The sequence below is a fragment of the Triturus cristatus genome, chromosome 3_2 (genome assembly GCF_964204655.1).
Source record: "Triturus cristatus chromosome 3_2, aTriCri1.1, whole genome shotgun sequence".
In the NCBI taxonomy this organism is placed as follows: Eukaryota; Metazoa; Chordata; class Amphibia; order Caudata; family Salamandridae; genus Triturus; species Triturus cristatus.
Window position 1 is genome coordinate 921,600,069 of NC_140584.1, and position 27,086 is coordinate 921,627,154.

General features: G+C 45.6%; 1 protein-coding gene across 3 annotated transcripts in view; it reads right to left on the bottom strand.

Annotated features, from left to right (window-relative positions):
* TRIM37 (tripartite motif containing 37) overlaps positions 1-27,086 on the bottom strand; it is a 1,106,152-nt gene that overhangs the window by 786,377 nt on the left and 292,689 nt on the right. For all 3 annotated transcript variants that reach the window (XM_085649381.1, XM_085649379.1, XM_085649380.1), the window contains exon 8: positions 11,964-12,031. In XM_085649381.1, the coding sequence (XP_085505507.1) occupies positions 11,964-12,031 (68 nt within the window). The remainder of the gene's footprint in view (positions 1-11,963; positions 12,032-27,086) is intronic.

The following is a 27,086-nucleotide window of genomic DNA, read 5'->3' on the forward strand; positions in this document are numbered from 1 at the left end:
ACCATGTCAAAAGCTGCTGATAGATTCAGGAGAACCAGGGCCTGGGTAAGCCCTCTATCAGCGCCCCCTCTAAGGTCGTCCATGACTGTCAGGATGACTGATTCTGTGGAGTGAGAGGGTCGAAAGCCAGCCTGGTGGGGGTCCAGGATGTGATGCTGTTCGACAACGGAACTTAGTTGAATTGAGACATATGCCTCTAAAACCTTTCCAAGGTAAGGTAGTAATGAGATAGGGCGGTAGTTGCCAAGGGCAGAGGGGTCAGCACCTGGCTTCTTCAAGATGAGGATAATTTCCGCAGTTTTAAAGAGGTCAGGAACTATGCCCATTTCAAGTGATATATTTAGAAGAGAAAGAGGGGGGTCAGGGCACATGGAGAAGGCCTCCTTGAGGACATGAGGGGGGCAGCAATCTGTTGGGGATCCCGAGCCAACTCTTAAGTAAACCCAGAAAGGTTTCTAAAGAGGTATTGGGAAACAGAGTCAGCAGGGGCGACAGACCACCGGTATTAAAAATATTGACTGGGGTAATAGAGGTCGGAATGCTAGCTTTAATGGCAGTAATTTTCTCCATAAAGTATGAGTTGAGTGAGTCACAAAGGAGTTGTGAAGGGATTAGCTTAGGTACTATCAGGTTTGGATAACTCGCTGACTATTGAGAAGATTTCTTTGGTTTTGCTAGCTGAATTTAAAACTTTTTTTGAGAAATAATCAGTTTTGGTTTGAAGAATGGAGTTTTTATATTCTTTCAGCAGGTTGGTATATATATTTTTATCAGCTGTGTAGTAATGAAGTCTCCATCTGCGCTCCGCTTGTCTCAGTGCTAGCTTCTTAATTTTAAGGTCCGCAGACAACCATCGCTGAGCATCATGAGGTCTGATAGTTTTTGTAAACTTGAGGGGAGCGACGCGATCACATGCTGATTCAAGCCATAACTAAAGATTTGTAGCCTGAGTGTGGGTTGACTCTGAGGCAAGCGGGGCCGTCGAGGTGAGAAGAGAGCAGAAATTATCAATATTGGCGTTTTTCCAATTTCTAGACTTATAATTTTTAGTCAGTTTGGGTTTACTGGGGTTAACATCAGGGTGAGTGAAGGACACAAAGTGGTGATCCGACCAGGTACACAGAGAAGTCAGGAGGGTCGGGAATGTCATGTTAGCTGTCCAGACTTGATCTAGAGTGTGTCCCTTGGTATGAGTGGGTACCTGCACATGTTGAGTGCAATTCATACCAGACAAAAGATCTGTCAGTTCGATAGAGCTGACACTCTCCATTATATCTAGAGGCCAGTAATGAAAATCACCCATGATAAGGAGTCTAGCGTGAACAATAGCCAGGTGGGAGATCATTTCTCCCAAAGCCTGGGGAAAGGTAGGCATGCAGCAAGGGGGTCTATAGAAAAGTGCGCAGGTGAAAGATGACTGGGGGGATTCCAGTTTATAAACTAAGCCGTCAACAGAGGGCACACCCTTAATCTCCAGTATCTTGAACTGATGGTCCTTAAGAATAATGGCTGCCACTCCACCGCCCGCTTTCCCTGGGGGGAGGTTAGTTTGCAGGATATAGTAGCTATCTGGTAGGGCTGCCAGAATGTCAGCAGTAGACTCTTCAGTGAGCCAAGATTCCGTGAGGAGAAGTAAATCAGGCTTTTCCATCTGTAAAAGATGGAAGATCTCGAGTTGGTGCTTTACCATGGACCGTGTGTTTAGGTAAATGACTGAGAATCCCATTTTTCCATGACTACTGGGGGTATTGAGGGGAAATAATGTAGTGGAGATGTCGAGGTTAGGATTGGAGAGAACTTCAGGGAAGGTGGTTCTGTGTTTGAAAACACCTGATTCAGCTGAGCTAAGGCGGGTATGGGTATGAGCAGCAATCTCATAGTTCCCATGCCGCTCTCTCAGCTCCGTGGTAGAGTATTTTAGAAAAAGGGCAGAGTTTCTGGCCCCTGGACCCATATGGCCGCAGACGGGCGCAGACGGGCTTGCCTGTGGCGCGCCGCTGGCGCGCCCGCTGAGCGGCCGTGTCCCCATCTAGCTATATGCGTGTCAGGGCAGGCGGCAGGAAGTGAGGGAAGATGCAGGGGGAGGCGTTGCGACCCTCCGTTCAATCGGCAAAGCAGGCCGTGACGGACAGGGGGACGGTAAACTCCCCAAGATGCCCAGTGAGTAGTTGGCGGCAATACGATAGTTTAACACTATTCTTGATTCAATTGGTTAAAAGCAATATGGGTTAGGAATTATAGCAGGCTTCAATAGTTTAAAAACACAGTTTAACATAATTCTTGATTCAATTGGTTAAGAAGCAATATGGGTTAAAAGTTATAGCACGCTTCACCTCGCGGCGCTCACTGCTCTCTGCTACGCGGCCGTGTCCCCATCTAGCTATATGCGCGTCAGGGCCGGCGGCAGGAAGTGAGGGAAGATGCAGGGGGAGGAGTCGTGTCCCCTCCGTTCAATCGGCACAGCAAGCCGTGACGGACCGGGGGACGGTAAACTCCCTAAGATGCCCAGTGAGTAGTTAGCGGCAATACGATAGTTTAAAAACACAGTTTAACACTATTCTTGATTCAATTGGTTAAAAGCAATATGGGTTAAAAGTTATAGCAAGCTTCACCTCGCGGCACTCACAGCTCTTCCATTTTATTTTTTGGTATCCTATTGGTCACGAGGTTCTTCAGCGGGACCCACAGGGATAGTGTGCTTCATTACAATCCCTAGGGCAACACTTCCTTTTACCCTTTTACGGGTGCCTCTGTAGTTATTAAAAAAAAAAAAAAAAAAAAAAAAAAAAAAAAAAAGTACAGCGGGACCCAACAGGTAAAAAAAGATAAAAAGAAACTTTAGTATGAAGGGGTACTTTTTTTAAAAGTTTGAGCCTGGTGGCTTGCTGACCGGTTCAAATAACTGACATTTTTCAACTTTGTATTGCAATTTCTACATTTTTAGGTGCCAGGATAGCAGTTACTGCAGTTGAAATCTAATGGGATTGGATGGTGCGACTCTAATCATGCAATATGAAATAGGCCTAGCCCCATTCCTAGCATTAGACATTTGGATTTCACTTAGTTAAGACTTCGTGGGATCGTTCCCGAATTTAATTGGCCTTATCTCTTTAGGCCTTGCCTGCCAGACAGCAAACACACTGGCTGTTGTGAGAGATATTTTGATCTTAACGGACAAGTTACTTACCTTCGGTAACAGCTTATCTGGTAGACTCATGATCTAGCTGCTGATTACTTACCTTAGAATTTCCCAGACTGGATCTGGAAGACTTTTGCTCGAACAATGCCCTTACGCTGCAGTAGGCAACGTCACTCGGCTCCATGTGATGTCTGTGGCGTCGTCCATGCCAGAAGTGATGTCCGCGTTAACTATATAGGCTCCACCTCGGTGCGCTATCGTCAGTTACTTTTCACAACTTTCCGCTCCAGGAGCACAGATCCATGAAGTGCACTGACAGTGTGTTTAGAACAACTAGGCCCCTTAAAGGAATCAGTCCTGATACTAAAATCCTGTCCGCAGTGCGGGGAGGATGGGTGGGTCAGTGAGGAATCTGGGGCTAGATCATGTCTCTTCCAGATAAGGCGTTACCAAAGGTAACTAACTTGTCCATACGATAGAGACATCTAGCCGCATATTCCTTACCTTTGAATAGATACCCAAGCAATACTACCCCCAGAGGAGGGGCTGAAGACAAGGTTAGACCAGGAAGTCATGCAGGACAGAGCGGCCAAAAAGGCCCTCCCTTCGGACTGGACTGTCCAAGCAATAGTGATTGGTAAACGTGTGCAGGGATGCCCATGTGGCTGCCTGGCAAATGTTGAGGACTGGAACACCACGCTGCACTGCTACGGTAGCAGTCTTAGCTCTCGTGGAATAAGCCCTTAAGCCTTCAGGAGGCTGTTTTTTGGCCAGAGCATAGCACATTTTTAGGCGGAGAATGACCCACTGCAAAATAGTCCTCGCACCACAAGACCTTTCTGTGATCCAACATACCCCACGAAGAGTTGGTCATCCACCAGTAACTCTGCTGCAATCTAGGTAGAATGACAACGCTCTTTTTTGGGTCCAGATTGTGGAGCCGTTACCCTCTTTAGAGGGGTGTGGAGGAGCATAGAAAGTGGGCAAGGTCATGGATTTCCTCATGTGGAATGGTGTTACCACTTTCGGTAAGAAAGAGGCAATAGTGTTAAGCAACAACTTATCAGGGAAAATGGTCAGGAGGCTTGGATGACAGTGTCTGCAATTCGCTCACCCTCCTGGCATACGTTATTACCACTAAAAAAGCAGGTTTGATGGTAAGGAGTCAGAGGGGGCAGTTATGCAGAGGTTTATATGGCGCTCACATCAGGAAGGTGAGAAACAAATTAAGGTCCTAAGAACGGGGCAGGTCAGAACATATGTTCAAGCCCCTTAAGAAATCTATTTACAATAGGGGATTTAAATAAAGAGGGTTGGTCTGGCAGCCTCAGGAAGGAAGACAAGGCTGAAAGCTACCCTTTAAGAGTGCCCAGAGCAGAGTACTGCTGGGCAATGGTCAAAATAAAGGGAAGGACTTTGGAGAGGGAAGCAGAACGTGGATCAGTAGACTTTTCTGTACAATATGCTTTTTTCATAAATCCACCGGCAGGCATACACGGTCTTGGAAGAGGGAAGCCTGGCTGCCAAAATAACGCTACATACTTCGGGAGGAAGGTTGAATGCTGTCAACTGCCGCCGCTCAATCTCCACGCAAGAAGGCATGGAGATGACAGGTTTGAGTGGAGGACCCATCCTTGCTTCTGTGACAGAAGATCCTCTCGAAGGGGAAGCCTGATCGGAGGATTGATGCTCATGTGGAGAAGCTAGGGATACCAGACTCTCCGTTCAAGGGTCCAAAACCAAAAGAATAACTTGGCCCGGTCGCTCCTGATCTTCTTGAGCACTCTGGACAGGAGTGGTATTGGCAAAAAGGGATACAGGAGGCCTGGGCTCCACCGTGCAGAACTTTTGACATTGCGCGTTCTCAGCAGAGGCGAACAGATCTAACCAAGGCTCTCGCAATTTTTAAAACAGACCTTACCCCACCTCTGGCTGGAGACCCCATTCATGATCAACTAGCCATCGTCGACTGAGTTTGGTCACCCTGGCATTCAAGGAACCTGTCAAGTGTTCAACCAGCAGGGATATGCCCTGCTGTTTCAGACATGTCTAGAATTACAGGGCCTCTTGATAAAGGGTCCACGACCTCACCACGCCCTGTTTGTTGCAGTACCACTTGACAGTTGTGTTGTCCGTGAACACCTGAACCAGCTTTCCCTTAATGGAGGGTAGAAAAGCTTTCAATGCCAAGAGAATCGCATCCAGATGGCTGCCCCATCCCAGGAGTGACGCATCTGTCACTACTGTATGATCTGGTTGGGGAAGGAATAGGGGTCTGCCTCTGACCAAATCACGGTTGGTCAGCCACCACTGCAGGTCCTGTGCAGTTCCCTCCGAGGTCGGAGAGATTTCAATGATGCTGCGCCCACTGGAACTTCAGGTCCCACTGCAGAACCTGCATATGCCTTCTGGCATGTGTCACTAGCAGGATGCAGGAGGCCATGAGGCCCAGCAGCCTCAGTGTCAGTCTCACCAAAATCCAGGATAGAGGCTCCAACATCGGCATCATAGCCTGAATACCCTGGACTTGCTGCTCTGGAGGATAGACCTGAAACTACACTGTGTTCAGAACAGTTTCACTGAAAGGGAGGGTCTGTGAGGGAGTCTGGTGTGACTTCGGCATGTTGATAGTGAACCTCAGCGGAAGCAGGAGGTTCACTGTATTGTGGAAATAGGAGAGGACAGTCTTAGGCAAGCTATACTTCAAAAGACAGTCACTGAGATATGGGAAGACTGGCACCTCTGATCTACGCAGTCGAACTGTGACCACCGCCATCATCTTGGTGAACACCAAAGGGGCACTGGTAAGGCCAGAGAGGAGCCCTGTGTACTTAAAGTGCTTGTGGCCTACCATGAACCGCAGGTAACACCAATGAGCAGGCAGGACAAGAATGTGAAAATAGGCGTCCTGCAAGTACAACTTTAACAGTCAGTCACCAAGGTCCAAGGTCCAGGGCAGACTAGACCGGACCCAGATTGAGCATTTTGAACGTTACCTTTTTGAGGGCGTAATTGAAGGCTCGGAGATTTAGGATAGGACAAAGGCAGGAATAGCAACTACAGCCTATCTCTGGCACCGGAACCCTCTTTATTGCTCCCATTGGGCAAAAGAGCCCTGACTTCTTCCTGAAGCAAGTTCAGGTGGTCCTCGGTCAGTCGGTCTTAAGTTGGAGGCATGAAGGGAAGAGTAAGCTTGAAGCGGAGTATCTGAAGAACCCACCGGTGCGATGTGATGTTATGTTTTGCCAGTGGTGGTGGGGGTGGCTGATCCTGCCACTAAACTAGCTACCCATTATCTTGAATAGCCAGACTAGGAATGTTTGGAGGCTGCAGGGGGAGGAGTGAACGGACCCGAACTCTGGCTGCCTAACCCGCAGGGATCGAAAGGAGCCATGCCCATGGTCAAGCAAAGGTTACTGAACTTGCACAAGTCTTGTGGCTGGGATATGACTGGTGTGGCTGAATGCCCCTTCTGTGGCCATGAAAGGCGCGAAAGGCAGACGCTGACGGGTGGCCATTAAGAGGCTCAAGGACTTGGCTGTGGCCCCCGTGTCCTTTAAGCACTCCAGTGTCATGTCTACCTTGTCTAAGAAGAGAAGGGTGCCATCAAAGGGCATGTCCATAAGTGAAGCCTGGACATACCCCCACCTCCGGTCGCAGCTTCGGTATCGCCCGGGGTACCGAGGGACAGAGCGGTGCCTCTCCCCTGAGCTGTTGCCAGGCTGAGGTGAGGCCTCTTATCCGTCATCCACAGATAAAACCAGTAGATCGTATTCAACACAAGTGGATTACTGGTTATGTATCTTTTTCTATTTTCTTTTCAATACTGACTATTTTTTATAGTCTCACTACGTTCATGCAGTAACACTATCTATAGGTCCTGAAGAAGGCTGTGATACCTGCCCGGGTCAATATGGCCGAAACATGTAGACCTGTTTCATCAGTCACATGCAGTAACCATTCTTTTAGACTGCAAGTGGGCTGTTTTTAACCCTAACACAAAGAGTGAGCCAAAGTTTTTTTCCTACTTAGTAGTTAGTTTTAGCATTAAGTTACTCACACTTGGAGATCCCTTTCTCTGCACTGCGCTTGTTACCCAACCTTTTTGTTTCACATCTTGAGGATTTTAGGATATCCTTCACTGAGTAGGAGCCTTTTAAAAAAACATCCCTGAGCTCCTCCCTCACAGTGAGAGGGTTGTAGCCCTTGGCAGGGCTAGGAGTCTCCGCCAAGAGGAGAATCCCAGATGATGAAGCATGCCACCTTGGTGGGTGATGGGATTTTGTCCTATTTAGCAACAAGATATCTCTTTTGCAGTCTTGTTTCAGTGTTTCACCGGCACTCTAGACCCGAGGATTTTTTGTGTTTTGCATTACTGTTTGTTGAATTAATCGTCGCCGGTCTTTAAAATCTCCCTTGGATCCCCTCCTTTTTTCTCCAACCTCAGAAAAGCCAGAAGTTCTCAGGCAGGTTTGGCACCAAACAGCCACCGTCGACGACATTGCTCTGCCCAGCAAGTCGGTTGTGTCAAGCCCACAATGAATGGTGAACTTTGCTGCATCTCTCCTGTCTGATATTGCTTGGGAGAGACAGGCCCAGGCCTCCTCCGGGACCAGTGGCAGCACTTGCACAATTGTTTCCCACAAGGAGTGGGAGTAATGGCCCAATAGGCATGCAGTGTTCACCGACCGCAATGCAAGGCTGGCGGAAGAAAAGAATTTCTCGCCCCAACTATCCAGCCTCTTGGATTCCCTGTCCGGGGTGTGGAAGGGAATGCGCCGTGTGAGGTGGAGACTTGAACCACCAAGCTCTTGTGGTAGGAAGGTTGGTGAGGAATTGTGAGTCTCCCGGTGCAGGGCGATAGCGGCAGGCAATTGTCTGACACACAGAAGCCCCAGTGCTGGGCTTGGACCAGGTTTCCAGAAGGACATCAGTCAAGGCTTCGTTGAAAGGCAGGAGGGGTTCCGAGGAGGAGTAACCCAGCTGCAGGACCTCTGTCAAGATGCTCGTCTGGACTTCCACCGAGGGGAGCTGAAGGTCCAGGACCTCAGCTGCCCTTTCACCACAATAGCATAGGAAGCTCCCTCCTCTGTAGCCATTTTAGGGAGAGAAAGCAGGCCAGAATCAGGAGGTATCCAGTCCACTGGCCTAACCCAATTCCTCATGCCAGTCCATTTCGTGCCCAGGCTGGTCTTGTGAAGGGTCCAGCGACCCCCTCCCAATCTTCCTCCATTCTTAGCCCTTCAAAATAAGGCTGAGGAACCGACCTAGTACCTAAGGGTGCCATCGGCGCCGGAATTTGAGTCGGCAGTCGCCGATTCGGGTCCGGTATGTCAGGGATAAGAATGGGGCTTGTGCCGCCGGTGCCTGGAGTCTTGGCGCAGGGTCGGGCACTGGGAATGGTTGCAGTGGCACAACCAGAGCTGGTCCAGATCCACCACTGGATCCATTGGAGGGGCATCGGCACTGGGGCCAGAGCCGCCAACACAGAACCCAATGGAGTCCCCTATGATCCTCCAGGCACGCAAGGAAGGTCAGGTCGCCCAAATATGAGGCACATGGCATCATAAAATTCTTTAAGCTAGGCAGGACTCGCTCCAGCTTCAGGAAAGGCATGGCTATGTGGAGCTGACCCAGACGTGGGTTCCACAGAACGAGGCCTAAAGCATTTTGATTCCTCTGTGGTGTTGGCTGCTTCGATTTAGGACTCCCAGAGCAGTGTCCAGACCTTCTTTTCGACCGAGAAAGAGCTGAGGGGCGAACAGCATGCAGCCGTGCACTGGGCTTCAAGCAGCTTTTGGGACTGCTCCCTCAAAGCTTTCGGAGTCATAGCCCAGCAGTCAGAACACGATTTCAAGTCGTTCTCATGCTCCAGACACCAGAGACAAATCAAGTGTGGATCCATCACCGACATGGCATGATGACTGGTACCGCACAATTTGAATCCAGAAGTCTTCTTCGACATGTTTGGAAAAAAACCTACACCAAAAGTCGAAAAAAGCCTATCAAAAAGTGATCGAGGATAGCTTTCTTCACGGATTTACGCCAGCTGGAAAGAAAAAACAGACATCAGCGCGCCGCCACACAGAGACAGAGACAATTGACGCCACCTACCAGAGCACAAGGGTAATGCTCGAGCCCTGGGCACAATCGGCTGAAGGGCAGCCAACTCTTGTAGGCTCTGTGCCTGACATGCTGCGATGCCATCCCACACCAGACCCTGTGCCTAATCTGCTGTGGGCAGACAAAAACCATAGCCAACCTATTTTCTTTTAATTATCCAATGTAGTATCGCAGTACCTCGGGGGGAGGGGGGGGGCATTGTACTGGTAAAAAAAAAAAAAAAACATTCAAAACGTTTTTTTCAACTTAAAATTCTGGGGTGGTGGTAGGTGGGTCTCGGTGGCTCCCTTAAGGTTAGCCCCTTCATATCGAACTTGAGCCAGTCTTTAAATACTAATTTCTCAAAAACAGCTCAACAGATTTACACCAAACCATGAAAAGTACGCTTTCCGAGAAAAGTTCTCATTTTGTGCCAAATTTGTTGCAATTTCATTCAGTTGTTTTTTCCTGTATCAGATAGCAAGCTTTCTTATGGAAATTAGAATGGGAAATTGCACTTTTAGAGCACACCCTCTCCTTATTCATGGATATAACATTATGCGAAAGTATGAGAGCATGGTGAGTTTACATTTAAAAAATAAATGTTAAATGTAAACATTTAAAAAGATGAAAAAAAGTATTCAAAATAATTTTAAAATATTGAAAATCCAACCTAAAGGCACAGAAACATTACGCCGAAATTGTGGTAATCAGAAAAATAAAACATACGACATTATGGCATCCGAAATTGTGGAGGGAGAATGCAACAATGCAACAAAATTTACAAACATAAAACTTAACTTTAGAGAAAAAAAAACTAACATAAATCAGTCGATAAATAATAGCGATTTAAGTAAAATCACTTTACAAAATAAATTTTTAGTAAAAAATAAAGATGAATGGTTAGCAAGCGACTGTGTTAATGTAGGAAATAAACCAAAGGATGCTGACAGTGCACTTTGGGATTCTGAAGTAGAAAAAAACATTTGTCTATATATAGGCAGCATTAAAATGGAAATTGCTCTTTGAAATTTAAGCCGTGAAAATTTTCCTTATTTACGACCATTAATGAAGAACGGGAGTCCATTCCACAGAGGTTCCTCTTCCTGTGATGTCTGAGTCGAAAGAAAACACAGTTCAAACCTAGAAAGAATGTAACTATCGATTTTTTTTTTCTTAAGTTTGAAAAGTGTTAAAATCACTAAGCCAACATATTTCCCGCAGAGGATATTGGTCTACCCCCGATACGGGAGTTCATCGGCTATTTCTGAACATTTCCTTCATGGACTATGACCGATATGGATAGAAGTGCAAAGGATAGTATTTACCTGCAAAACGTTTCCCATGCATTTGTCAATATGCTCCTTTAGTAGAAATGTGATGTTCACAAATAAGGATACTCTCATGCTCGTCCAATCACCCCAAAAAAGGTTTCTCAGCCTTCTGTTTATTTTAGTGTATTCTTTACCACTTACAATTTATAAAGCCACGGGCTAGGGTGTCCCGATGGAGATCTGACCGATACTGCTAGAATTGCTCCCATCCCCTGTGAAATAGAAATCAAGTAGTAAATGTGTTCTACTGGGTGTGGTTTTGGAGAAGAGGCGAATTGCCATAGCATGGCTTAGTCCTACATCCCCCTCCTGTATGATATGGCGGAGGAGGTACAGATGCAACATGTACGAAGAGATGATAAACTTGTCTGTATTAAGGGGTTTGCCATAGCTGTCCGCACCTGTGCCTTTGGCCTCGGGCCCATGAAGTGTGAGAGCGGGGAGAAAACCGATGTAGGAGATCGTTATCAAATAGTAGAGTAACCAGTACTGAGGGTAACAAGGGACTAATCGCCATTTTCTTTGTTGCGCTGGCCGAACGTGAAAGCATGTGGAGGTGGACTAAATTGTAGTATATCGGTTTGGGAATTACGTAGATGGTGAAAAGTGGTTTTTCATTTGTATTGCTGGAATTTGGATGAGGTCGAGTTTATGATCTTCTAGGATATTAACGTGTGCTTTAGACCTTACGAGTGAGAAAGTTGTATGGTTTTTGCAATTTCTCTTATCTGGATACATCTGTAGTTCCTGAATATGCAGTATGATTTGGGTTGTTTATATAGGCGTTGACGGGGAGGGTGGGACGTTGGAATCTTGTAGGTGGCCTCCTTATGGTATGATCTGTGCATGTGATATCCCTATATGCCAATAAATTTCATTAAAAAGGAAACAAATATATAGCTAATTAAGATATTTTACCTTTGAAGTTACCATCACATTATGGTTACCAAAACCATTCGTTTCAGTCTGCAGTTGCTAATAAAAAGCAGGCTGGTATAGGTAGGTGTCTGGTTCAAACAGTGAACAAAGAGCATATTTATTTGCGGATGCATGCACTCAGGAGGTCAGTTATGACTGCATAAAAAATTAATATCCAAGGGTATTCCACCTTACCAATTGCAGACAAGAGATTAGGCAGATATAAACTGCCACAGAAGGTACTGTGCCATTTAAAGCGAAGTGGTGAATCCTCACACTTTCAAATATTCAAACTGATGTTCTTATTGCGGAGGAGAGGTTTCTTTTAAGAACAATTGATAGTAAAGTAAAAGCTATTCATGTATTCCAAAACTTCTTGTGAAAGAAGCAACACACTTTTAATTTGTGCTAAGCAGACGTTATAACAGAAGAGCCATAATAATTTTTTTTTTTTTAAATGGGTTATTCACCTGATGCTCTACTTCCTGCAGCAGTGATTCCAGAAGCTCAGTCTCTTGAGTAAGTGACTTTTTTTGATCTGTAAATAGAAAAAATGCATCTAATGAAACAGACGACATTACAGTAAAACACAGAAAATCTGAAGACTGCCTTTTTCCATATGTATTTTGTGGAAATGAAGGAGAGGCACAGCCATCCTGACTGAGGAGTTTAGACATAGAGCTCCAGCGTCGTCTGAGTAGAACTGTAAACACTTTTTTTGTAACAGTCAATACCTTTAAAAAGTTCTCCTGCAGACATTTTTTGCACAGGGCATTCGGAGTATTCATCAAGCTTAGTGACTCAAAAATACAGAATGATGTGGTTTGTGGCTGTTGTATGAAAAGTTGCTCTACAAAGATCATTAAAAAAAAGAAGCACAACAGTCTTTCCTTCATGAGACACCTTAAGTCACCTATAAACACTGTAGCCAGCGGTCAACACTGCAGACATCTAGAAGCCTATTCACAAAGTTAGAGGCACAAACTCAAATTTATGGCCACAAATACCTCTTTTACGCCAGCCAGGAATTCACAAAGTTTACTTATCTTTGGTGCCAATCATTTTGGTGATACTCCATTTACATGCAGATTGCTCACCTGCTGAATAATCACAGATGCCAGATTGGATCAGTACATTTTTCCATAGGTCCTCTGCACTGGTATGGTGACCAGGTTCTGTTTCGGTGCCACAAATGGCTCCCTACTGACATCATTGGAACAATAAAACACCTTCCTCGTGCACCAATCTCAATTTACCAACCATCTTTTCCAGACCTTTTGAGAGAAGGAAGGGAAACGCATTGATTATATGTAATGCATAAAGATGCATATGACCATTCATCAGTGAGGAATTTGCAAGTAGAAAAGAGTATCCAGTAGAAAGAATGTTACCGAAGGTAAGTAACTTTCTTCTGATGGATACTTCTATGTGCAGAGTCATCGCCTGTTGAATATATTCCAAAGCAGAAAGAATGCTCAGCCAGAAAATCTTTAAATGTCTAATTTCCACAATGACCATCCCGTCTCACCTCAAAATCATCCAATCAATAATGTTTTGCAAAGGCATGAAGGGATGCCCATGTCCTGCTCAGATGTTAGTATGCATAGAGGTGTGCAATTCCTATAGTGAGGAAGGTCGGAAGAGCCTGAGGAATCCAGTCAGGGGATCTAAATCTTCAGGAGCAAGAGCCCTCACACACCCCAAAGGGTGTCATGCTTCATCATAGGGCAGCTCCTCACTGGGCCACCCGTGCAATGCCCAATAGGCCACGCAGGGGGCTCTTTGACAGAGTTCTTTTAAGCTGCTGTGGTGAAGTATGAGGTGTAATGTGAGGTTGTGGTGAGTGAGTCGAGTGGTGAGTTAAAAATAACGTGAAGGGTAATCAAGTCGATATTTAATGTGTGAAGCCCTCGGTTATATTAAAAACAAATGTAGACCAGAGTGGATTTAATGGTCCACATTAGCTCTAAGCACAAGTGTTGGTCAACATGTTTCTTGCCTGAAATGACAAAGAATCGAGGCAATATGTCAGCACCGTGAAATGTAAAACAACTAAACTTCTCTAAGGGAGGACGGTCAGAGGTACATGTGTCACCTAGTGCCGTGCCACTCCCAGGGCATGAGGGTTTGTGATATACCTTAGTGCAAACGATATGTCAACCGACCTAGAAGAAAGGGGGGGAAAAGGAGAGCAGCAACAATATTCAGTGACAGTATTGATGCTTAGTAGAAAGGGGCATGCAAAGCAGTTGCATGCTTGAATTCATTACCCGAAGGGTATAGCAGCACGTCAATAATCATAAATAGATAAATTGTTGTGGCAGTGGTGTACAGTGACAATAACCGTGGAAGACATTTCATCAAGTGGTCACACACGGACAGACTGGAGAGGTAAAAAAAAACAAAAAAAAGACTGGAGAGGTAAAAAACACCTCATGCCGAGTCCTAAAAGGGCGTGTGTGACAACATTACCCACTCATCTACAACATGCGTATCACCAAATAGGTGGTGGCTGTGACGATAGACCGACGCACAAGTTACAGTGAAGGAGGTTTACACAGAGGCGCCCGCCTCAATAGGTGCAGATCGTAGACATATGACCAAGTCTCTCATGCACAATGCAGGGTCAAAGATGGGAAAATCTCCCACAGAAATTACTGTTAATGGAGGGAGATTAAGGCTCCATGAGCAATGGCAGAGTCCTGCCTAGAAGAGGAGAAAAAGGAAGAAAGAATAGTTTAAATGAAGGGTCAAATACCCACGGAGTGGCCGTTGACCACGAAAGTAAGCGCTCCCCCACAAACACACAAAACTCGTCAGTGTATTACTGGGTTGGCTAATGCTAGTCTGCGAGTAGGCTTGCCGGTCCAGTGGGTAAAAAGGGTGAACGAGGGCTACGTCATCACAGTATGCCCACACTCATGGTCACTGGGTTTGGAACATGGGAAAGGGGAGGCGCCATGTTGGATCATGATGGTAGGGGAAAATCTGTGCCATCTTGGAGTGGTAATGTGACCATACCAATGTAAAAGTGGCATAATTGTCTCTGCATATCCAGAGTGACTGAAGTAAAAAGAAAAAAAAAAGAGGCAGGATAAGCTAAAGTCACATGTATATAATGGTATTACAAATGTCTAGTGATTATTCACAGCAATGTGCATGAGGGAGTGGTCCTTAATGTGTGGATGACCTTAGCCTGCTTGTACATGGCTAATTTTGAGAAGACCTTCACCCAGGGCCACAACAACCCCTACCATGCTAATATCGTTGTATGGTGTTGCTATATTGACGACATTTTGATACTCTGGCAATGGGGACATGTCGACTTGCAACACCTTCTGTGAGTGGATCAATACTCTCGACCCATTCCTACAGTTCACTAAGAGTGTGTCAGCTGTGAATTTCCCTTTCCTAGACCAGTCAATCACATTGCAGAATGGTCGTCTGCAGACCTCCACATACAAATAACCCACCGACTGCAATAGTCTATTATGGTATGATAGTCATCTCCCTAAAGGACAATATACAGTTTGAGCTATTTTTACGCCTGCGCTATAACTGCAGTTCCCTGGACGATTTTGAATGACTAGCCACCACCTTATCAGCCAGCTTTAAGACACGCCAGTATCCAACTCACATTGTTAAAATAGCCCAAAAAGAGCACATAATAACAGATCCTCACTTTTAGAAGTACTACTTAAAGTACAAGACGAGACCCCGACATGTGTAACATCCTTCACACCCCAATCAAACCAGATCAAAAGAGTTATCAAATAAAACTAGGGCATTCTGCAGACTTGGGAGCAGTGATACCCTCTACTTAAGTTTTCCTTTAAACGTACTTGGAACCTAAAAGACACGTTAGTATTTACGAGACCAAGAACCGTACAGAAACCCACCCAACAACCCTTGTGGGGCTTACCACCTTTGACTGGGCACTACCCATGGGGGTCGAGCGGGGTATGTGCTCTCACCAGACCCTCAAAAACTATACAACTGGGTGACCACCAGGTGTGGATGCAACAAACACATACTAATTGCAACTCTACAAATTGCATTTACAGGATTACCTTTACCTGCAACATGCGTTATATTGGCAGGACCACACGCATGATCAAAACGAGAATAGTGGAACATCGCAGCAATGTACGCTGCGAGAGGATCCCAACCAAGCTGAGAGCACACTTCATTGATAAACCTCACTCTCCTGACCAACTGGCTTGGACAGTACTGGAAATGCATTCCAATGCGCCCAAAACCTATCTGTTCCAGAAAAAACAGAGAATGTATTTTTCACCTGTCTACACTTGACAGGACTGAACGACGACATTCTTTGATGTGAAATACATCACTGACACCCCTCTCAGCCCATGTGCTCTTTCACCACTATCCTGATTTTTAGGACTTGGCCAGACCATCTAATTGAGTTATCTCTGACATTCCCTCCTCCACACTGACCATGTGATTGCCGATATATGCTGCCATGATGACCGTCACTACAAGGACAAGGTCATCCACACAGTATGGACCACTCCCTAATGCGCATTGCCGGGATTAATCACTAGCCATTTGTAATACCATTATATACATGTAACTTTAGCTTATTCTGCCACTATGTTTTGACTTCAGTCACTCTGGATCCGCAGTGAAAATTCTGCCACTTTTACATTGGTATGGTCACAATACTACTCCAAGATGGCGACGACTTTCCCCTACCATCACGATCCAACATAGCGTCTCCCCTTTCCCATGTTCCAATCCCAGTGACCATGACAGAGACTCGTAGCGTGGGCACACTGATGACGTAGCCCTCGTTCACCCTTTTTAGGTCTCGCCTGGCATAAGACTGCGCAGACAAGCGCAGTGTCGCTGGCGAGATTTAAGGTTTTGGTTAGATTTCTCTAGTGGGCTTTAAGCCCCGCCCCTCCTTTCCATTGGCTGGCGCCACCGTTTATGCTAAACGGTGGCCAGCCATTGGAAAGGAGCGTCTCGTGACCTATACTTTTCGCTTTTAGAGCCGTCCCAGTTGGACTGGCTGCCCCGACTTACTGCTGGCGTAAAAGGTTTTCTTATCTTTATGGGGCCAAACACATGGGCCCCATAAAGATAAGAAACCAGTCATGCGAGCCAGTCCAACTGGGACGGCTCTAAAAGAGGAAAGAGAAAAACAACGTAATTGCGAGCGCTTGTTTACCTGCTTGCCGCTGCGTTCCATCGGGACCCCGGAATGGGGCTGCAGAGGTTCATGTCTCCCAGCTCCCAAATTCTTCGCGCAGCCCCCTCTCCCAGCCCTCAGCTGTCCCAGGCACGGCCTGCCCGCTCCGCCTCGGCCGCTCGGACACAAACAAAATGGCGGCTGTTGTTCCTCTCTCAGCTCCGCTTCGGGGAAGCAGCTTCGGCAGCTGCCCACAGGTTAGCAGCGTAGCTCAATCGCTGGCGTCAAAGAACTCTTGATGTCACTGAGAGAGTGCTGTGTGGCGTCACTTTCGAAATCGCAATCACCATTTAGCAGTGTGTTTCAAATAAAAGTATTTTGGTTATGAATTCAGAGACATTACATACAGCCTTGTGCCTTATCCTTATAACAAATGCTCACTTTGACCCACACACTTTCCTTCTTTTCATTAAAAATCAACAAACTAACCGTATTTTGCAATGTGGGCAGGTCTGGTGCCATACAGTATCACCTGGGAACTCACGCGCTCTTTATGGGCACCAGGTGGCACATAACCTGAACAAAAGATGTGGTGGTGCGGAAGGGGGGGAGGCTGGGGTAAGAATGACAAGCTGTCCGAATTGTTACTAGTCTTTTGAGCCATGCAAAGTTTCTCTGTAAAAATTGTTTCCTGCCTCGGCTTTAAATGTCCCCAATCTTCACCCTCATACCCTTTTTAATAAACAAAAACAGGCTTGCAGGGAAAGCTCTAGAGACAGATGCCTGGCGTATACTGGAACGAAACTCAGTACGAACTTAAAACCATAAATTACAGCAAATTGCATTTTTATTTCGCAAATAAGGGCCTTCTATATCGTTTTGATTGCATGGGCGCCATTAATAAAGTGCGGCTTCAGACGGGTTTTATTGACTCGAGCTTAGAGCTCGCCTGATATCCTGGGAGCAAGCTGCTGCGCGCACACACACACACACGCGGCCTGACTACCAACGTGTTTCAGCAGTTCGGTAGAACTTAGAAAATACGTATAAACATGCATTGAAGATGCAATAGACCTCGCCTTTTATTAAGTTAAAGCCATTTGCTTTGCTATATAATACCATTAGCAAAGCAAATGGCTTTAACTTAATAAAAGGCGAGGCCTATTGCATTTTCAATGCTTGTAACCCAATGTTCCGGCAAGCGTACTTGCAGATGAGCATTAGCTGAGCCAGGGGTAGGGCACATGCTGTCCGCGTCGATCGTGAACCATAAGTAATACACTGATGGGTTTTGCGTGTTTGTGGGGGAGCGCTTACCTTTGTGGTAAACGGCCACATTCGTGGGTATTCGACCCTTCATTTAAACTGTTTCTTCTTCCTTTTTATCCTCCTCTAGGCGGGACAACGCTCTTCTAGCGCGACTCCGCCATTGCTCATGGAGCCTTAATCTCCCTCTATTAGCGGTAAGACTATATGCTAATTTCTGAGGGAGCTTTTTCCCTTCTTTGACCCTGCATTGCACACGAGAGACTTGGTCATAAGTATACGATCGGCACCTATTGTGCGGGCAACTCTGTGTAATCTTCCTTCATTGTAACTGGTGCGTCGGCTATCATTGTCACAGCCTCCATCTATTTGGCGATACGTGTGTTGTATACGAGTGGGTAATTTTATTATTTTTTTCCAGAGTTTTATATAGCGCGAACTAGACCCGAATCCAATCAGGTATCAGAGCGCTTTACATAGCACCAGTTACGTTACATTAGGACACACATTCATTCTTTGTTAGGCACGGGGAGATTAAGTGATTTGCCCAGAATCACATGATGTTTAGCGTCATTACCGAGACTCGAACCCAGTTCCCCAGGTCCGAGGTCGAGCGCCCTAGCCGTTAGGCCAACTCCTCTCCCTGAGGTTGAGATGTTGACACTTATGCCCTTTTAGGACTCCGCATGAGGTGTTTTTTACCTCTCCAGCCTGATTTTGTTTTCTTTTTACCTCTCCAGTCTGTCTGTGTGTGACCACTTGATGAAATGCCTTCCATGTTTATTATCACTGTACACCACCGCTACAACGATTTATTTATGTATTTATGAATATTGACGTAGGAACTGAATTCAAGCATGCAACTGCTTTGCATGCCCCTTTCTACTAAGCACCAATTCTGTCACCTAATATGGTTGCTGCTCTCCTTCCCCCCCCCCCTTTTTTCTAGGTCGGTTGACATATTGATTGCACTAAGGTATATCACATACCCTCATGCACTGGGAATGGCACGGCACTAGGTGACACATGTACCTCAGACCGTCCTCCCTTAGAGTTGTTTTACATTTCACGGTCCTGACGAATTGCCTTGATCCTTTGTGACATTTCCGGTAAGAAACATGTTGACCAACACTTGTGCTTAAAGCTAATGTGGACCATTATATCCATTCTGGCCTACATTTTTTTTAATATAACCAAGGGTTCCATACATTAAATATTGACTTGATTACCCTTCGAGTTATTTTTAACTCCCCACTCTATTCACTCACCACACCCTCACATTTCACCTCATACTTCACTAAGGCAGCTTAAAAGAACTCCTGCAAAGAGCCCCCCTGCAAGGCCCATTCAGCATTGCAACGCTGGCCCAACGAGGAGCTGCCCTATGATGAAACAGGACACCATTTGGGGTGTGTGAGGGCTCTTGATCTTGAAGGATCAGATCCCCTGACTGGAAGTCTCAGGCTCTTCCGGCCTTCCTCACAATAGGAACTGCACACCTCAATGCATACCTACATTCCTGGGAGCACGTGTGCTGGACCTTGAACTGCCCTCTGTCCCTCCTTGTGATTACTGCTCAGATGTCAGCAACAGGGACAACCTCAGCCTAGCAGAGTTGGAAGCTTTTAACCAGCTTAAACTGCTAAGACTTTCTTGCTTGTACCCCAAGTGCAAGGCACATTTTTATGCAAAGAATAAAAACAAGATGGTGTATTTTTCTGCATGCCTTTGCCTGTCTTGCACGCAGCATACACAACCAGTTGCTCGTCCTCTCTGGAATTCTTGGTGTGGTTAATGTAAAAGCTCACATCTATCGGGAATCCAGTTGATGCCATCCCATCTCTTCCTTGGTCGGATGAAGTGACGGTAAAAGGACAGTACCAGCTTTCCACAGATGTAGAGGGGATACCACCCTGGGAAGAAAGGTAGCAGAGGACTTGCTTGTCCAAGAAAAAGCATGTGAATGATGGATACTCAGAGCTTGTGACACACACCACAGAGGTAATCACAAATAGAAAAAGTCTTGGAGGCTAAAAGAAGTAACTGACAATTTTAAAGAGGCTTGTATGAAGACCCCATCAAATAGTTCCACATCAGGTTTAAATCCCACTTAGGCATAATAGAAGGGGTGGGAGGAAAAAGATTAACCAAAAACTTTGAAAATTGAATAACTATTAGTGACTTAAGCAGGGATGACTGATCGGGAAGGCAAAAGAATGCCAACAAGCCACCATGTAACCATTTACAGTGCCCCCAATGCACACCCCTGATGGGTCAGTGAAAGTGCAAATCGGAGAACTTCAGAACTCTGTAGACAAGGCAACAAACCTATTCCACCTCTCAGTGTAGATGGATTTTGTGGAATGACGACATACAGAAAGGATCCAGTGACCGACTTACAATGGCATTTGAACAGCACTCAAAGGTTTCTGCTCAAGCTAATCAGATGGAGGTCCTGAATTGAGAGAGAAGGTCCCCTTGAGTGGAATGAGGAGCAGTGGATAACTGGAGAGAAGCAGTAGGTCTGTGTACCACATCCTTCTCAGCCAGTTAGGAGCAATGAGAATAGATTATGCTTGATCCTGGCAAAAAACGTAAACACATGTCAAGTACCAATGTAACTGAAATGTATCCCCCATGGCTCCATGCAAGAGATAATAGAGGAACATCAGGCAATGAAAATTCTTGCAAGTGGGGAATAAGTCTAGCCAAGGAGAATCCCAAAGGGCAAAGATGTACTGAACCACCTTTGGGTGAAGGCTCAACTTGCGGGCTCTCTGCTCGGATATTGAGAACCACCACTAGATGGATGGCGGCTAGCTATATACTATGTAGATGCCTAGCCAGACATAGAAAGTGAGACACGCCACACTCTTCACTGCTTCTTAACATAGAACATCGCAGTCATATTGTAAGTTAAGATCTGGATAGACCTACTGTAAACAGAAGGAAGGAATGCCCTAAATTCTAAGCGAGTCGCCCTTTGATCCAGCATAACCTACTCTTCTGGAGAACAAAGGCCTCCTACTTCAGCTCCTTCATATGAGCATCCTATCCAAGGGGAGATGCATCTCTCGCCACCATAGCCACAGCTGGAAGAGGGCAGAAGGAGATCTCTTAAGACAAGTGCTCCTCCATCAACCAACAAACTAGGTTCACCACTGTGTGTGCTAAGAAGCCACAGTGGTATCCGATAGGTCTCCCTCAAGCTGGAACCAATGACTCAGAAAGCACCCCTGGTGAGCCCTCATGTGTCAACCTGTGTACATGACCAGGAGATGAAGGAAGCCAACAGGGCAAGCAGGTGAAGAAGTTCAGTATTGGAATCCAAACACCCTTCACAACATTAGAATTATAACCTGAATGTCCTGGATTCTCTTATGAGTGGTCATGTTCAGAGATGTTGCATTAAGAAAGGCCTCTATGAACAGGAGGTGCTGAGAGAGCTCCAGGTGAGACTGAGAATCCCAATGCAAATAGCAGGAATATTGTTGCTTGCAAGTGGAGCAACACCTGTTATGGCGATCCATCTTTTAGCAGTCAGTCATCTGGGTATAGTAAGAGTGATTCTGCACATTCTGAAATTAACCACAACCGCCATCATCACCCACATGAAGTGAGTTGACCCTATCACAATAAACAGATAGCTTCTATGACCCTTTAGGATTGTTATGTGAAAACATGTGTCCTGAAAATAAAGGGACACCATGAAGTCTTCTAGCAGAAACAAAGCTGAGGCCAAAAACAGTATCCTTAACTTCTCCTTTTCGAAGGTACAAGTTTAGGAACCTGAGGCCTAGGATCAGATGAGGACCAGCATTCTTCATGAGAACCAGGAAGTACGGAGTCGGACCCCTTCCCAATTTCCTGCTCTGGTACAAACTCCTCTGCTCCTCTAGGACTGCTACCTTTTGCAGCAGAACGTGCACAAGTTCTTGTGATGTGACTGTTGTCCGAGGGGGGTGGGGGGGGGGGGGGGGGGGTACCCTGAAAGAGTAGGGGTTAATCTCGTTCTACCACTTGGAGGATTCACTGGTCTGATATTGCAACTTTCCAGATTGATGGAAAGAGAAACCCAGCCTTGGCGCACATGCTTTTCAGAGACAACTAAAGGGGGTTTTCAGGTGGAGCAGAAGATGACAATGAGGAGGCTGAGGAGAGCTGCTGCGAATGTCGATCTCAACCTTTCTCTCTGTATTAGCAGGCCAAAGGGTTCTGGGCTGCCTTGGCATCTGTGTTTTGTTTGGGGCTGCCTGAACTAAAACCCTTTGAAAAAGTCTAAAAATGTTCTAATTCAGCAAAAGTCCTTCTGAGATGTTTGTTAAGCCTAAGAATCTGGCTGTTGGTTGTCCAGCTGGGAAAAGCTCAAGCAAAGAATCAATTTATCCCAACAAAAAGTAGCTAATTAAGTGGCCTGGACATCACTCAAGAAGCCATCAGATCTAAGCCAAGCCAGGGATGTCAACGGAGGGGAAAAGATTAATTCATTGCTCAGGCAAAGGAATCTGCTGTAGCTAGTCCAGCTTTGATGAGATTTCTAATTGCATCTTGCCCAGCTATTATGACTTCTGAGAAATGGTCTTTCAATGTTCAGACAAGCTCATGTTACTAAAGCTGCAGTATCTCGCAGGGGATATTTGTATCAAACCAAAAAGCAAGCTGAATTTAGAGACTGGAAACATGGGCTTCCTGTTGAAAATGTCTTATTATCAATCGCCTCCAGCTTCTTAAATTCCCTGGCCCGTGAGTGGAAGGTGAAGGATGCTTGATTTAGCTTCCTGCAAGATAAGGCCTAAATTCCTGAACTCTCCAGAGATGGGTAGAAGGAAAATAAATGTGAGCAACCTAGGGCCAGTCTGTGTCTTCATGTCTATAGCATGCGTAGACATTGATTTACTCCATATCTCTTTAATGGTGTCCATAAAGGCATCATTGAAAGGAAAAGTGGCTCTGCTGACACTGTTGTAGCTGCAAAATGTCTGTATGAATAGTGGAGGCAGATTCCACAACGGAAAGTGGTAGCTCTAGGTCAGCAGCTGTTTTTACTACAGCATGAAATGATGCAATTTCTGCTACAGCAGGGTCTGGTGGGGCGGGGTCTAAAATCACATCTGGGGATGTAACCAGGCTACCTTGTGGAGTCAGAGGAATGAGATTGTAAAAGTATATTAAGTCATCACCCTCATCTGTGTCAGGTAAGGGGTCATCTTCCTGTAGGATTGTGTCTATTCCACATCCTCTGAATGTAGGCCTCGCGAGCCTGTCCGCTAGTATAATGTTGTACTCCTTTAATGTACCTTTGTGCCCCACGCCTCAAATGCGGTCTTCACTGGTGCCGCTTGTACCACTGGCAATAGTGGTGATTAATGAATGAGTCTGTGTGTTAGTGCATGATTGTATGGGTGGGTGGTAGTGAAAAAGGGTGCTGAATGAGTGAATGGGTGAATGTGAGTGATTGAGTGTGTAGTGGTGAATTAATTAGTGGAAATTGTTAGTTTTACTTCCCCTGCTGGTTTTCTGCCACTAAAGCTGAGAGAAGAAAGTTAGTAGACTGTGTAAAGGTGGGGAAAATAGACAAGGAATATAAGAAGTGAGGTGAGATCAAAGGTACTGAACCAGTGCACTCCTTACAGAATGTAACCAGTTTGTAAACAAACTATTGTATTAACAAATCAGCCTGGATGTTGTAATAGCAAACAAACTGACTTTTGTGGCTAAATTCAGATTTTTAGTAGTTTGTGTTAGGGATCTTATTAGTAATGCCATTAGAATTAAGAAGTTTGACCATTTTATGACCAGACACGAAGGAAACAGTTTTGGAAACTGCATTAAGCTGGCCAAGATAGTTTGGGCTGTTCAGCACAGAAACACAGTTGCATGGTGCATTTTAGCATAAAACATACTTGCCACAGATATGTTTACACTGTTCTTTATCTGCAAAGCCTTTTCCTTTGGGTTGCTTACCCATTAATCAAAAACACTAATGTACAATTAATTTAAAGATGTTACTTTTGATTGTATATAATTACAAGCCTTTAGGTTTCTGACTACTTCTGTCTGGTGGGCACCACAATGGGGTACACTGTGCAGAGAGGTCGATGAGACCCTTATTGGTTTCCAGAGGCAAAAGTAGATAATACTTACGCTCTAAACTGTGGAAGTGTGGGCGAGCAGTTAGGTTTATCATAGGGTAGTGCTAAGCATTTGTTGTACTCGGAGGTAATCAACGTCACACACTCAATGAATTAAGTCGAGACCAAATTAGAAAAAAAGCTCTCTTTTTACATAAATATTTAGACCAAGAACTTAAAGTACAAGGTAAATACTTTTCGCAATACGAAAAAAATCATGGTAAATACAATAATCACAGTTGTGTGGAATTATGCAAAATACATATCCTATGGGAGGAAAAACACAGTTGTAAAATCAGTGCAATACAGTTACTTTTAGTGGTTCACCTTTTAAAATCGGTAGGTTCCGGGCCAAGGTCCAAAGATTCAAGATGAAGTTCTCTGGGGTGTACCGGATTTCACTGGGAGCAAGGTAAAAAGGGAGTTTGTAGCTGGCGCGCTGCAAAGACAGGTGGCCACCTATAAAAGCAAAAGGGGACTTGCAGGCAAGTTCAAGGGCTCTCAAGGGAAAGTAGAGGTTGCAAGGGCTCTGGAACCGCGGGAGCACAGCTGGATTGCAGATGCCATGGCCGGGAGGGCTGGGTGCAGTGAAGATGTGCAGCTGGTCAACGGCACGCAAAGAAGCACCTCACGGCCAGGAGCTGGCACCTTGGAGCGATGATTCTGGAGCTACTGGGCCCCTGCTGAGGTGGGCCTCCGGAGTCCTGATGCCCCTCATAGGGTGCTGGATCGCTGTTGAGCAAAGGTCCACCTAGACTGTTTTGTAGCAAGGGGTTCGGTACCCCGGGTATTAGTGCCTTTCAGCTCCGGTGGGTCCTCAGGTCTCAAGACTTGGTGCAGGGGTCGAACTGACCATTCAGAGCAAGTGTACCTTCGACTGGCACTCGGAGATGGCGGTCGGCCGGCCTGGAAGCAGGACGATGCTGAACCGGACTTTGCTGTTTTAGAGTACCTCTATCGCAAGAAAGTTCCTCTGGCGATTTGCAAAGTGATGAAGACTCTCAAGGGTTTGTGGAGACCACACAGTGATGAGACGAGTTGGAGGATGAGAATTGTATTGTTCTGTGGCAGCAGGCAGGAGTTTGCGCCCAAAGTCCACCACATAGGTCTGCAGTACTCGGTCCAACAGCGCTTCGGCCTTCGTCTTCTTGTGTCCGTGGACACCACTGTTCAGGGTCTGCTGATTCAAGATGAAAAATGCGCTGGTTTTGTCTGAACCAATGCACTCAGTCTACAATTGAAGCGTGCATGGCCTTGGTTAGGGGACCCTATGGTGACAATTCGTGCTGCTACACTTGGGGTCACTCTGCAGTGGCCCAGGTACCAGGGGTACCATTTACTAGGGACTTACAAGGGGTACTGAAGTTGTGTCAATTGGGAAACAAAAGGAACAGTTTAGGGAAAGAATTTCTGGCACAGGGGACCTGGTTGGCTGGGACAGTGTGCTCTTCTAGTCGAAATTACATGATTTTCCAGGCAAAGCGTAGGGGCTAACCATGTCCCAAAGACACTTTCCTACATTCCAGGTAACTAATTTGAGCACATAATCAGACAGTCACATCAACAAGTACATGCAAATACAGACACAAATTACACTTCACACTACATTACATAACTTGCTTCTGATGAAATATGTAAATGACAATTTTCCACTTTCTCAATATCGATCTCCTTCGCCAACTACAAATAAAACTAACTCAATCAGAATTGTTTGCATTTGATGATACTACAGTACACAGCACACCCAGTTTGCGCTTTAAATACCAACGGAATGTTTGAGCTTTTTTAAATAAAGCTAATGAAAGCCTTAGCTGGTAAACCCCATGTGATTCCAACAAATCAGTGTTATACAGCAAATGTCTGCAGCAAATTATCAACCAGTTAAGCTGTCTTCTTGGCTTAAGACATGACACTGAATCTACTGCTGCGAGGTGGAGGCCAACCCAGAACTAAGCACATGCAGTGAGCCCTGCAGTTCAAGTCAGTGCTTCACAGACCATGCATCCCATGTTCCATAAATAAGCCACCTAAACAAAAAGCACTGGGAACGCCAATAGGTTTTTCCTAGGTGGGATCTATTGGCTTTGACAATGTTTTTGTAAACACGTCACACTGCAGTAGGAGCTGCTGTGCAAAATGGCTTGAAGATAAAAAAAAAACCCACAAAAAAATGCCATAATGCGGTCAACGCTGGCTGCGACATATCGTTTTTGTTTTTAATTTAAACCATGTTGCACAGCAGCTCACGCCGGCGTCAAGGTGCTCCGAGTGGGAAGTCTGCTTCTGTGCTGGTAATGGGCAGAATAGCATAGCAGGGCGCAAAGTTAGTCTCAACATCACCTAAACATTCTAAAAACAAAAATTAAAACAAATTTGTCTTTGTGTAATTTAACTGGTGCTCATTTAAGGAGCTCCAATACCTTTGGGTCGAGTAGAGTGGAAGAGGGGGACTCAAGTGAAACTACGTGAGAGGGCAACAGACGCATGGAGAGGATGCAGGACACATGCACACTGTAAGAGTGCAAGTGGATTTTCTTTTTTTTCGCTGTGACAAGTGGAAGGACACTGGCTACAGGAAGCAGTACTTGGTCCAAGCTCCAGGTCTTGGACTTAGACTCTGAAGCCCAGGAGGGACTCGGAGGCTAGGAGAAGCCACTGGCCAATAGGTAGACAGGAAACAAGAGTGGTGCAGGAGCCAGATAACGGTAAGTAATGACTGGGCTCTAAGCCTCTTAAGAAAAAAAAAAAATTTCATTACAAGAGATTTAGCAAGCACAGAGCAGACTTATAAACTGAGAAAACAAAATAAAAACTATGTAGAGAGAATGGAAAGAAGTGTGATACGATGAAGATAACACCAAATGTTACAATCATGAACACAAAATGGAAAAAGATTGAAGTATGAAGCGTGCCAAGGAAGCAATGTAGGCGATGGACGCAACAAAGAAAGCCGAAGAAAGAATGAAAGGGGAATAGAAAAATGATGCATCGAAGACAGAGAAGACCCCTGCATCATTTGAATACTGATCTCATCTTCATCA